Raw genomic sequence first — 12,804 nt, 5'->3', positions numbered from 1 at the left:
ACGCCATATTCCGCCTTCTACTTCTGGTTCTACTTCTGCTTCTACCTTTTCTTCTGGAAAACCCTACTATATACAATTCTACTACAATGGCTGCGGCTACAAGCTCTCCCTACCTGTGCACATTTTATGTATTTTGTGTGTATTTTTGTGTGTTGTTCGTCTGTACCGGACTTCACTATCCACTACAACCGTATGGACTTACTGGACATTGGTTTCCAGCAGAAAATAACGGTTTGTAGCGATTTCCATCGCATGCACAACATTCCGGACGAGATAGCGAGACCAGTGGGGTCTCCGTGGATTGTTATCGGAAGCAAAGCGAAGGAGGCGGCGTCGGGAGCGGAAGCAAAAGCGAGGCTGCAGAGCCGGCCTGTTGACTAAGCTCAGAAAACAGCCACTCAAATCTCCACTGCTAAGCCTCTATCTCTCCAACGCCAGATCCATGGTAAACAAGACGGACGAGCTGGAATTACCTTATTCTATAATCGGCTGGTCAGTGCTATACTCAATACTTAAGTGACTTACCCGTCCAATGAGGATTGTTATTTTCTTGTTTACAAGATGCCACATCTGAGTCGCTGACAAATCCTGAATTTCTGTAAAGATAACTGGACAGAGATTTATAAGCACGCAGTGCTTCACCACTGAACAGCGAGGGAAAGTTGATGAGGTAATTATACACGTCCGGGTATTCCGCTGGCAGTTCAATATCCACTGACACAGTCGTGAAAACTCCGTCCGGTAAGCCATAAGGGTCACTAATCTGTAGGTCGTTTATTTTAGACATATATCTAGTTATCTGTTCATTAGAAAAATGAGCCGTGTAATCCGTCGGTTGAAATTGATCCATTCTGTACACAAGTGCAGCAGTATTCAGCTGTGTTTTTTAGCGACAAGATGGCGGCTGTGTACTTTCCGGTCACGTGACTGCAAGATCTCTATATCCGAAATTTAAAAAAAAAAAACTACTGTCATTGAGGTTTCACATGGTTTAAAAGCTGAAAATAAGGGAAGGGCAAAGGACAACTGATTTAGAACTTACTGGGATCTTGGATCTAACTTGACCAACACCTGTCTGGGTTTGTTTGGGGTTCCCCCCCCCCAAACATTTTCAGGATGAACTCTGTTTGTGAAACATGCAATTGAGTGGAAGATTGAATCTTGAGTATCATCACATTGCCCACCTTTAATTAACATTATTTATTTAATCCACATGCATTTATCCACTGCACAAAGTAGATCAGTGTGTTTTCCGTCAAAGTTTTCCTCCAGTACCAAAGGGGCTAGTGCAAATGGTGTGTGGGGTTTTTTTTGGTTCCTCAAAAAAAAAGCTCATAATTGGTTGTAGATCTTATCACAGAAAACAGACCAGACCTGTCTGGTTTGTTGTTGGTGCTATTGTTTCTGATGAAAGACAAGTTGTAGAAATTTAAAACCTCACCGTCTGTGACCCGATTAATCAGCGATTTAGCTGCTGCTGATCTGAACTGCTGAACTTCGCGAGTGCGGTTTTGGGGTGACGGAGGTCACTTCTGTTTGGTACAGTTCCTGTTTTTGAATGTGCAGTGCAGGAAAAAAAAAAAAGAATGATTTTTGATTGATAAACCCAAACTTGGAATGGAAGTTGCATCTCACAACCTGAGAGAACCGAGTCTTTAAAAGCTCAAACACTAAACATGCATTAAGGCTGCTTTCATACTTGGAGTTTTTACTTCACCGTCAGCACATTTAGCCTCTCAGGCAAACACAATTCCGCTGACTTTTGGGGGGAAATACGTATTTTATTTATTTATGGTCATAGTTTCCAAAATTGAAAAAAGTACAACGACATCAAGTATGAAAGCGGCCAAACCCTGCTTAATGGTACACACACACACACACACACACACACACACACACTGTCTCTCATAGCTTTAGACATCATCATCATCTCCTCCTCTAATAACCCCAGTATCTGAGCTCCCATCATTCTCAACTCATCTAAAAACACACACAAAATGAAAGATGGATAAAAACAGGATTCACATTCCTACCAACAAACTACACAGTTTTGGAAACTAAATGTGCACGCGCACCCCTCTAAATCTATCCATGCAGCAACATACCTTAGTATTTACATTCATATTGCTAATAATTTAGCATATCTGTGCTGTTTTGTGCGTTTCTACTCGGTGTGTGAGTGCAGTGCATATTAGGTTTAACTAGAAATCCAGCAACGGTTAAAATGACTTGTAATTCTAAACATCAAAATTTGAAAGAAGGCTTTAAAAATACTCGTCTACAAAAAGCATCGATTACACGAAGCATTTTCTAATCTTTAGGAGTAGATGTTTGGGGGGGGGGGTTAAGCTCATACAAATGAGCTTGCTAATGAATTAGATCAGATATCAGAGGCTCGAAAGCACGACTAGATGCAAAACCGTCATCTATTTTTGTCAAACAGTGCCGTTATTCAGACTACAAGCTCAGATACGGTTTAACTTTAAACCTCAAATCAGCAGAGCATCGTGTCAACGGGTTACTCCTTTACCGGTCACTGGTCTCACCCGTGTTCCTGTCCTCCCTCATGTCCTGGGAAGCAGAAATGCACATCTGTGACCACAGAGTGAAGCAAAAAGGATGAACAGGACACAATAAACGAGCGTGTGCATCTAAAATAAAATATTTATCAGCATTATTATTATATGAGTCGAAGCTGGTCCAAGTTCTCGTGGTGTATGACAGGACGGCACTTTATCTTTAAACCCAGGCTGTGGTGAGACGGTTGGATTTGATCCTCCTGTAAATATATCCATGAAGAATTGTGTAACTGATTATCAGCACAACCCGAAGACTTTGCATTTCTACAACGAATAAAGCTCTTCAAAACATGAAGACAGAGGAATCATTTTCAGCATGTTCACGGCAGGGTTCTAACCAGGGCTTTGAACCGGTTCAAGGAACGAAAACCGGGAACTTTTTCTATTTCACATGGAACAGAAACGAAACCAGAAACTTTATTATTTTTTATGTTCCGGAACAGAAACGCTTATTAAAAATAATGGTAACCGGTTAATACCGGTTTTTATTTCGTTCCTCAAAGTTTCTGTAGCCTACAAATAAAAAAGTCATTCTTCTCCTGCGCAAGTTTCTATGACCCGCTGGGGTTCACTTCCTGTGTGACGTTCGCTGACTGAATGGAGAGAGCGGGAGGGTGGACTGCTAGTGAGAAGTGCATTACTGAGTGTCTGAGCAAAGAAGAGCCTGAACGTTGCAACCTCCCTATTGGCTGTTAGTAAAAATGTATCAGTTGTTGCCCCTCCCACGGGAATCATCGCGGGCTCGAGAGACGAGACCTGACGAGTTAGTTCGTTGGTAGCAGAACAAAATGTCTGGACACAAATCGGGTTTTCAGAAAAGGAAAGAAAATAAACGGAGGGTCGAAAATACAAAAAAGGAGGCAGAAAATGCAAAACGAGTTTTAAGGTAGGACAAATGGTTCCTTTTCTGAGGCAGCCCGCCGTGGCTGCCTGCAGGCTTATTTATTATAGCCCATTTAGTTAAAATAGTTGATATAAAATGTTTATAGTTATGTGATGGTTGTCCTGATTTAGACTGGTGGGTTTTTTTTTGGGGGGGGGGGTTGCGCGATGTTGCACCCGGGTCCAGATTAGGGCAGAACCGGCCCTGGCTACATTTCAGCTGTAGTTTGTTATGAATGTATGTACTTGCATAGATGTGTACTTCCAATATGGCGCCTAACAAAATCTCGCGGCGCGGTGACGTCATGCGGTAGCCCTCTATAGGGCCTGACTAGCCTTTGGTAACACACTAAACGAATTCTCTTTCATTTTTGGCACTTTTTCTGTTTGTGTAGATGGGAAGACGTACTGAGAATCCAAATCGCCAACATTTGAAATAATAATTGTTTTGAATTATTTCTTGTCTTATTTAATGAAGGTTGTAATAGAATTAGCCTACATTTGGCTTAAGCTGGATGAGACAGAGACATAATTTTATAGCCATTTGCTAAACAGCTGACAGGGAACGTAATTAACCGTTCCGGGAACGAAATTTTTTTGTTCTAACCGGTTCGGGAACGTCTATTTAATGGTGGAACCCAAAACCGGAAACGTTAAAATTCCGTTTCTGTTCGGAACGAACCAATAGGAAAAAAAATTCCGGTTCAAAGCCCTGGTTCTAACGCATGATTGTGAACTGAATCGGTTAAATGACGTATTGCAGACAGGAGACTATTCTTTCTCTCCTGAGATAAAGTCGGTTTATTTTAGACAAAACTAAAGAAACCGTAAAACACGCTGAGGCTGATAAATCCTGTTTCAGGTCACAGGAAGTGTTTAGATGATTCGGATCAAGGAGTCAACTGAAATGAATCAATACAAACTGATTATCAGAAAAAGAACAAACCACTGGGGTGGAGAAAAAAAAAACAGTCCTTCTCTACATCACCATTGTTTGTGAACGAGCTCTAAAGTCGGTCACGTCACCCAGAAGCTACTAAATCGAATCGTACTGCGTCATATCGAAGCAGATTCAGCGCTATTGTCAAAAATATCGGCTTGTTGACGTATACGGTTCTGATTCCTAACGCATGTTGAAGCCTGAGGTTTATCTCCGCCCGTAACGTACAAGTTCGGTAGTAGGACTCGTTTTCCTCCCATCCAACCAACTAGAGCACAAAAATATTAAAAAAAAAAAATCTCACTTTTACGATGAAAGAAAGCAGACCCTCGCTGTCCAAATGAAAACTATGATATAATTAAAGCTTAAATTAGTCAGTGCTTTTTATACATTAAAGATCTGATAATAATATGAGTTTAGCAGTTTCATACAAACGGTTAGAATTTATCACTAATAAATAATTGATTTTTTTTTTTTTTTTTTTTTAAATATTAAAAAGTGACACGTCTCCCTCAATACACCTCCATTACAGGTTCATCTGATTACAGTAAGCTTTATGAATAATTCTCTCTCTCTCTCTCTCTCTCTCTCTCTCTCTCACACACACACACCAGGAGTTATTCTCCGTGTAAACTTCTACATCCCCCCCACTCTCTTCAGGCAGCGATGTTCAGCATCCTGTTCGCCGCTCAAGTAAAAATACACTGATTTGATTTTTTGAGTCTTTTTCTAGCAAAAATATAAAAAGCTCTTAAAGTCCAGTCTTCCATTAGAAGAAAAAAAAAAAAACCAGCAGGAATTCACACTGATTTCATTCCCAATTCTTTCACAATACCGGCATATTATTTTTAAAAATCCCCAGAGTCTCGCTCACCAACACACACACACACACGCGCACGCTTTCTGTCCAAACCATCAATTCCTGAAAGAAACAGGAAGTAAAAAATTTGAGGCGAGAAGAAATAAACCCAGCGTGTCTGTCCAGGCCAAGCAGAGACGATGGTCCATCACACACACACACTTCTAAACGTCTGTGTGTTTAGTCCAGTTTCTCCAGTACAGAGGGCACGTAGACGAGGCTGAGCTCGCTGCCGAAGTCGCACACGATGGCGGCGTTTTCCAGCACAAGGAGCTGCCGTACGTGCTGCCCCTCGCTGTTCTGACCCAGATACACCGTCTGCAGCAGGTCCCCGTAGTTCAGGTCCCAGAACGACACACAGCCGTTACCTCCGGTCACTAATAAACTCTCAGAAATCACAGCCAGGCTGGCGCCGCAGCCCACTTCCTGCGGGGCGAACGTAAGAAAAACACACAGCTGGGGTGCAAGCTTACACTCACACTTCCTCTCTCTCTCACACACACACTCTCACATGCATAATAATGATAATAAATCAGATAAAGGAATAATTCAGCCAAAAATTGTACTTCCTGTTGACCGCAAATGTAGTCGATGAGCTGAGACACGCTTGGTGACGGAGTTACTGTTATCACCCTGAAGTTTTCCTTTAACATCACATTCTGGAGCGTTTTATTCCTCCGACACCACAGAAACTTCACACTACTTTATAAATTAATTAAAATAGCGTCTTTTTCTGTCTTGATAAGAAATTTCATGTTACCAAGAAATCGCAAAGTGTAAACTCCTGTCCTCTGTCCTGAAGATGGCAGAAAACTTAAAGCTCCAGCTTCATCTCTGACCGTTACAGAGCGCCGACACTGGAGACTCCTTACAGAAACGTTACGCGGTGTGCGAGGTGACTATAAACACGATGACACGTTACAGCGAGCGTGTTAATATAAATTTGTCAGAACTGCTGCTGTAGGGAAAAAAAAAAAAAAAAACACCTTCTGACCAATCAGGATCCAGAATTCAACAGCTTCGGCACGACTACATTTTGCATAACAAGGATATTCGAGGGCGGCACGGTGGTGTAGTGGTTAGCGCTGTCGCCTCACAGCAAGAAGGTCCGGGTTCGAGCCCCGTGGCCGGCGAGGGCCTTTCTGTGTGGAGTTTGCATGTTCTCCCCGTGTCCGCGTGGGTTTCCTCCGGATGCTCCGGTTTCCCCCACAGTCCAAAGACATGCAGGTTAGGTTAACTGGTGACTCTAAATTGAGCGTAGGTGTGAATGTGAGTGTGAATGGTTGTCTGTGTCTATGTGTCAGCCCTGTGATGACCTGGCGACTTGTCCAGGGTGTACCCCGCCTTTCGCCCGTAGTCAGCTGGGATAGGATCCAGCTCGCCTGCGACCCTGTAGAACAGGATAAAGCGGCTACAGATAATGAGATGAGATGAGGATATTTGATTTTTTTTTTTTTACAAACTATGTTTGAAGGTTGAGAGTTCAGAATCCAGGTTCAGCCATGATTTAGTTCTACACAAGCAGAAAGCTAGGAGAGCACGGTTAGCATGATGTTATCTGCTAGAGATCTACAGGGTCATTCATTATTAGCAGGTTTAGCTTTTCTGGGTTAGAAATCGACAGCTAAAGGCCTTTTCGTTGCTTTAAAACCTTCTTGCATAGCGACGTGCCGAAGCAGCAACAATATCGACAAGAGCAGGAGGGTGAACAGGAACTGATCTGGAAACACACAGAACACCTGCACACATCACTGGAAGCAGCGCAGGTCCATCAGAAAACATCACGTCAACGTTCAGGTTCAGTTCCAATCCGAGAGACTGGGCTCAGAAACGAGACGAACACACTCGTTCCTCTTCACCGTGAAGCAGCCAAGACGCTTTTGGCAGAGGTGGACGGTAACGAAGTACATTTACTTGAGTTCTGTACTTAAGTACCCTTTTTGAGTATCTGTACTTTACTTGAGTTTTATTTTTTTTTGGAAACTTCTGACTTTAACTTCACTACATTTGAAAGACAAATATCGTACTTTTCACTCCACTGCATTTCTATCAAGGTCCTCGTTACTCGTTACTATGAAGCGGCTTTGAAAGTCGACGTTTTTTCTTTTCTTTTCTAAAACGTGATTGGTTTTTTCCCCGGTGACACTGAGAGCTGATCAGTAATCACTAGGGTCACGTCACGTCCATAGACTGGATAAAATCAAGTTCGGTGATTTCTCAGCAGCGTTATTTAACCTCCTAAGACCCAAGCTGTTTTTTTAACATGCATTTTTTATTTCTTTTTGCTATTTGGGCTTATTAGAACCTGATTAGAATAAAAACTAAGCATCATCTTTGATAAGATGTACTTTTTGAGAAAAAGTATGTCCACATATGTGGATTCTTGTTCTGAATTTCTAAAAAGTGCTGTCCACGTATGTGACCGCTAAGCCCTAGGAGGTTAAAGGAAAAGGCAACTTTTGTACAAAATCACCACAAATAGATAGATAAATATATAAAGTAATCGATCATGGAATTTAGAGAGAAAGAACAGACCGCATAACAGTATCTTTTAACTTTTAATAATATGGGCTTGCGCTGAGCTCAGCGAAGATGCGTTCCGCCATACTGATCTACTGCGTGACGTCATGCGGCCCACCACTGAAAAGAACTCTTCAGTGCTTCATGGTAATAAGGTAAAAAACCAGTACAATCGCTTCTTCAAAGTTTCACCAAATGGTTTTATTTATGCAACTTAAAGCTCATAATACTGTATAACTTTGGTTGAGTAAAAACACGGAGCAAAAACATGGCTGAATCCTGAATGACTCCGATTTGGATTTGTCCTACCAAGCCTACTGCGCATGCGTGAGGCGGCTCGGCTCGGTTTTCCCTTTCGGGCGCTCTCGTTTTCTGTTAGAATTTGGTAAAGAAAAAATAAATAAATATTATTTACCAGCTTACCGGGTCCATGAACATAAATCTGACAGCTGACAAGGTCGGGATATAAACGAATCGAATACAAGCCACCCGCTGGGACTCCGAATCACAGTGATCTGTCTGTAAACACTGTTTTCATGGGCCCAGTGACGTCACAGATCAGAGGGAGGCGCATTAACGAAAGATTCTGATTGGTTTATAGTTGCCCACAATCTCAAAATGGCTGACTCGTCCAACTTCGGCTCCTCTGTGTCAATTCATGATTTCAAAGTTAAAAATATTTTTTCATGTTCAATATATAATGGAAATAATTAACGGAATTGATTACGTATATGTTTTTCTCCTATTACACACCTGGTTTTGTACAAAAGTTGCCTTTTCCTTTAACACGATCAGTTGATGGCAGAATGGAAGGAGGCGGTTCTTCTGGAGAACGCACGCACTCATGGCCTTACCTAGAACCCATGTTTCAGTTTTCTGAAAGGATTAAAAATTCGTTTCGTTTTAAATGTTTGCTGAAAACGAACCACATCACGGCCGACAAAAACTCGCTGTCCGACCTGCAGAAGCATATTGAGGGATGTAAACGTTTTATTCCAAGAGAAAGCTTGTAATGAAGTTGTCTGTGCTTTTAGAGTTAGCGATAACGTTGCAAACGTAGCTATGCAGTCTGGTTAGTCAAATGACTTTCTATGGATTTTCCCGCCAAGTTGCCATCGCCTTGTCCACGGCTAACGTTAACACATAGCTAGTTAACTTGGACACTGTTAGTTAGCATGTAAACACGGACTTACGCTAACATGACTAACGTTAACTTATCTGAAGTCCTTTCAGAAACATGTTTTAGCATAATCTTACCAAATAAACAATGTAGAAATCCTTCTTTTCTAGTAGCGTTAGCTATACAATATGATTTCGAGTTTGAAAAGAGTTTGCTAGCATGTCAGGTGGAGCTTCACTGACTAGCAAGCTTAACGTTAAACCACCATGATGCACAGCATGCGTTCATTTTGTGAATTCACATTTCTGTCTTTGGTAGCGGCGTTAGGTTTTGTAAGCGTTGTGGCAATAATACAACGATGCACTGACAGAAAATGTACTTTTAATACTTCAGTATTTTTAAAAGCGAGTACTTCAGTACTTTAACTTCAGTAAACATTTGACTGGACGACTTTCACTTGTATCGGAGTCACATTTGACCAGCGGGATCTGGACTTTGACTTCAGTAATGACTAGGGCTGTAACAATATGCGTATCGAAATCGCGATACGCAGAGCCACGATCCGTATCGCGATACAAGAAGGCAGAATCGCGGTACACCCTTTCAAACTTCTCCTCAGCCCAAAAACAGAGGCGCTTCCAAACTTCAATTTATGAATACTTTACTTTTTATTTAAATTACATTTTAAACTTACTTAAATTACTTTTATTTTTTTATATCTATTAGTAAGTCGTTTTTTCGCCGACCTGCGACAATCTTCTGCGAGTCACGCAACGTCCACACTCGCCACTGGCAGAGCATTCATTTCTTTTAAGCGGTCGCCATTCTGGTTGCGACGCGGGGAGCGAATCTGTAAACAAGCAGCTCATTGGCTGGCTAGGTGTGCCACAAGCCAATCACAATCACTTGACCAGAAAGGCATGCAGTGTTGCCAGATTGGGCAGGTTTAGGTGCTTTTTGGCTGGTTTTGAACATATGTTGGGGTGGAAAACGTTAGCAATATCTGGCAACACTGAAGGCATGTCTGCTTGGGCGGAAGCCTTCTGCGGCAGTTACATTTTGACACGCGAGCAATGTTTCACCATAAAAATTCCGTAATTTCCATCTGTTTTCCGCGATCACAGAAAATCATTGGCCCTATGACAGTGAGAGAGTGAGACAGTGAGAGAGCCACCCCCCAAAAAAAAAAATCTTAACGGATTTACACGATTTGGAAAAATGACTTTTTCAGAACCGAAAAAACCAGAGCTTCCGGCTCAACAGTATTATTTTGAGAAATAAAACAATCTTTGGATATACATTTGTTCATTTTTGCATACATATTACTCATTCTCTGCAGTGGTCTGAATTATTTGTTATTAAACAGTTAATGTAAGTAAGTAAATGTTAATAAGTCAAATTTACTACTTTAAAAAAACATTTAAAAAAAATCGTGGGTGTATCGAATCGTGGGTCAAAAATCGCAATACGAATTGAATCGTGAGTTGGATGTATCGTTACAGCCCTAGCAATGACGTTGGGGACTTTGTCCATCTCTGGCTTTTGGGGCCTGATGTTTGCTTCTTGCGTTACGAGGACTTACGAAGCGAATACTGCTAATAAATAAACCAGAGGGTCCGGACTTCCATTAACACTTTGCAACTCATACCTCAAAAAAAAAAAAAATTTTGGTACAGAAACAAATTTCATAAAATAGAAGAATAAAGTTTAAAAAAAAGTCGCCTGATGTTGCTGAGGAGACTGGACTCGGCTAGGTGGTTGCCATGGTATCCCCAGGCATTTGCTTGGATCTCACTATGGGGTTTGTGTTATCTGGGATGAATTCTAGGTGGTTGCTATAGTGATCCAGGTGACTGCTGGGATGTTGGTCTGTGGTTGCTAATGTGTCTCTACACGGTTGCCATGGTGTTATTAGGTAAAGTTCAAGGCAAATGTTATACGGTGTTACTCTACTGATTATTTTTAAAAATTCAATATAAAATCAGATAGCAATCACTAATTCAACATAAAAATGAATTATGAGCAAACAAATGTGATCTTCCATTCTTAGACTCCAGGCCACGCCCCTTACCTGAGTCTAAGGGCCTCTGCATGCTCTTGCGACAAGGCTTTCGCAGATAGCTTTTCGCAAACAGTTGTAATTTATCGTTGAGCGGGGAGTAATAGGCGTGCGCGATGTTATTCACCGCCACAACGCAAGGGGGCGCGAAGTCGCTAGGAGTAGTTGGTGGGTGTGGTTAGTGGAGTGTTTATCCTCCGGTTACTTATAATGACTAGAACTGGAGTCGTATAGATGCACGTACTTCCTCACTTCCTCGATCAACCGCTCTTCGTGCCGCTCCATCTTCGCTCGTGTTTTTAAAAATGGCGGTCGTGAAAACAAACCAAACCGGGAAAGTAGGGAAGCGGAAGTGCGTGTACAGCGGATGTAGAGTGGACCAATCAGAGCCCTCTTGTCTGCGACGGTCACAATTTTTGGGAGGTGCGCGCAGAGCGTCTGCGAAGGTAGGGGGGCTACGCAGACGCTATCTGCGACGCCGTCTGCGAGGACTGGGTTGTCAGCATAAATTGGCCTTAAGGATAAAAGTGACGGCGCTAAACTGGATGCTTTTGGCTTCGATTACTTGTCAGCAACGATCACCTTAAAGCTTCAGCATGATATTAAAGCAGAAAATTTAAAACTTGTTCATTTTCGAAGTGAAAATGGTGTTAATTTGATTGGTGTGGCAGCTTATTCACTCCGACTGGAACTGAACCGAGTTCTTTCAGCACTGCACTCTGATTATAGACAAATATGTAAAACTGTGGAATTTTTTTTTTGTGCGGACCTGCTGTATGGAGTAGAGCTTGATGCCAGTGCTCCGGTCCCAGATGCAGATGAGATCATCCAACCCGCTGCTGATTACACAGGAAGTAGTGCAGACTAGCGATGTTACATCACCACGGTGACCATAAACATGGCTCACACGACTTCCTGTGAGGACATCCCATAAGCAGATGGCACCGTCCTGCCCCCCGCTGGCCAGAACCATCGTCTACAACACACACAATCAAAATTACATTGTGTTCAGAATATCGTTATGGCTGATCTGAGAACAGTGAAATAAAAATCAGGACAGGATTGTATAACCAAAGTGTATTATTATTATTATTATTATTATTATTACTACTACTATTATGCATACAATGTGAAATAAATGCAATACAGCTGTCATGTCTGCACACTTTGGGAGGCCAAGGTCAAGCGGAGGTTCAGGTCATGCTCACCTGGTCTATGTAAATGGCAGTGATGCCACCTGAGTGACCCTGAAGGGTGAAGAGGCAGCAGGAATCCTCCAGACGATAAACCTGCAGAACACCAAAATTATACATGTGTCCAAGGACATGGCTTTAAGGACAGTCCTTCAAGAATAATATCCTGAGTTTTGATATTCAGATGTTTTATGAGCATGTGTGTGTCCGGTTTGATGGACAGCTTTTAAAACTGCACTTCAGTTTCAGTCATGCAAAACATTTAGGTATTTAAATGCGTTTAAAAAAAAAAAGACATGCAATGATGAGGGACACGACAGTATCCAGGTGCAGAAGACAAAAAAGTGCACCTACAGGATGTCAGGAATGTCAGGAGTGTTTACGATTACAGCAGCAGGTACAAATCTACACAACCCAGGTGAGGGTTATTTAGTGCTCATCATGCTAGCAAGCTGGAGTGATAGAGTTCTGGGGGTGTGACAGACTGATACTGCCCCCTAGTGACAGGTCACTTTTCCTACATCAAGCCAAAAAATTTGGGAATCATGTGTTAGCATACAGTACGTCAAGTTATACGGTTTCCCCATATTTTGTACGGGAAAATGCAATTTTTTGGCTAATACAGCGTACACTAATTTTCATACGGGAAAAT

At 41.9% G+C, this 12,804-nt stretch overlaps 1 protein-coding gene across 2 annotated transcripts in view; it reads right to left on the bottom strand.

Annotated features, from left to right (window-relative positions):
- Positions 1 to 1,760: 1,760 nt before the first annotated feature.
- scap (SREBF chaperone) overlaps positions 1,761 to 12,804 on the bottom strand; it is a 59,829-nt gene continuing 48,785 nt past the window's right edge. Inside the window, exons 21-23 of one of the 2 annotated variants that reach the window (XM_060900461.1) lie at positions 12,168 to 12,248; positions 11,729 to 11,935; positions 1,761 to 5,686 (exon numbers count right to left, since the gene is read on the bottom strand). In XM_060900461.1, the coding sequence (XP_060756444.1) occupies positions 5,441 to 5,686; positions 11,729 to 11,935; positions 12,168 to 12,248 (534 nt within the window). In that variant the 3' untranslated portion in view covers positions 1,761 to 5,440. Of the gene's footprint in view, positions 5,687 to 6,555; positions 6,981 to 11,728; positions 11,936 to 12,167; positions 12,249 to 12,804 lie in introns of those variants that run through there. The other variant, XM_060900462.1, reaches the window with a different exon arrangement.

Source organism: Neoarius graeffei, chromosome 19, assembly GCF_027579695.1.
Source record: "Neoarius graeffei isolate fNeoGra1 chromosome 19, fNeoGra1.pri, whole genome shotgun sequence".
Classification (NCBI taxonomy): Eukaryota; Metazoa; Chordata; class Actinopteri; order Siluriformes; family Ariidae; genus Neoarius; species Neoarius graeffei.
This window is presented reverse-complemented; position numbering and strand designations above follow the sequence as displayed.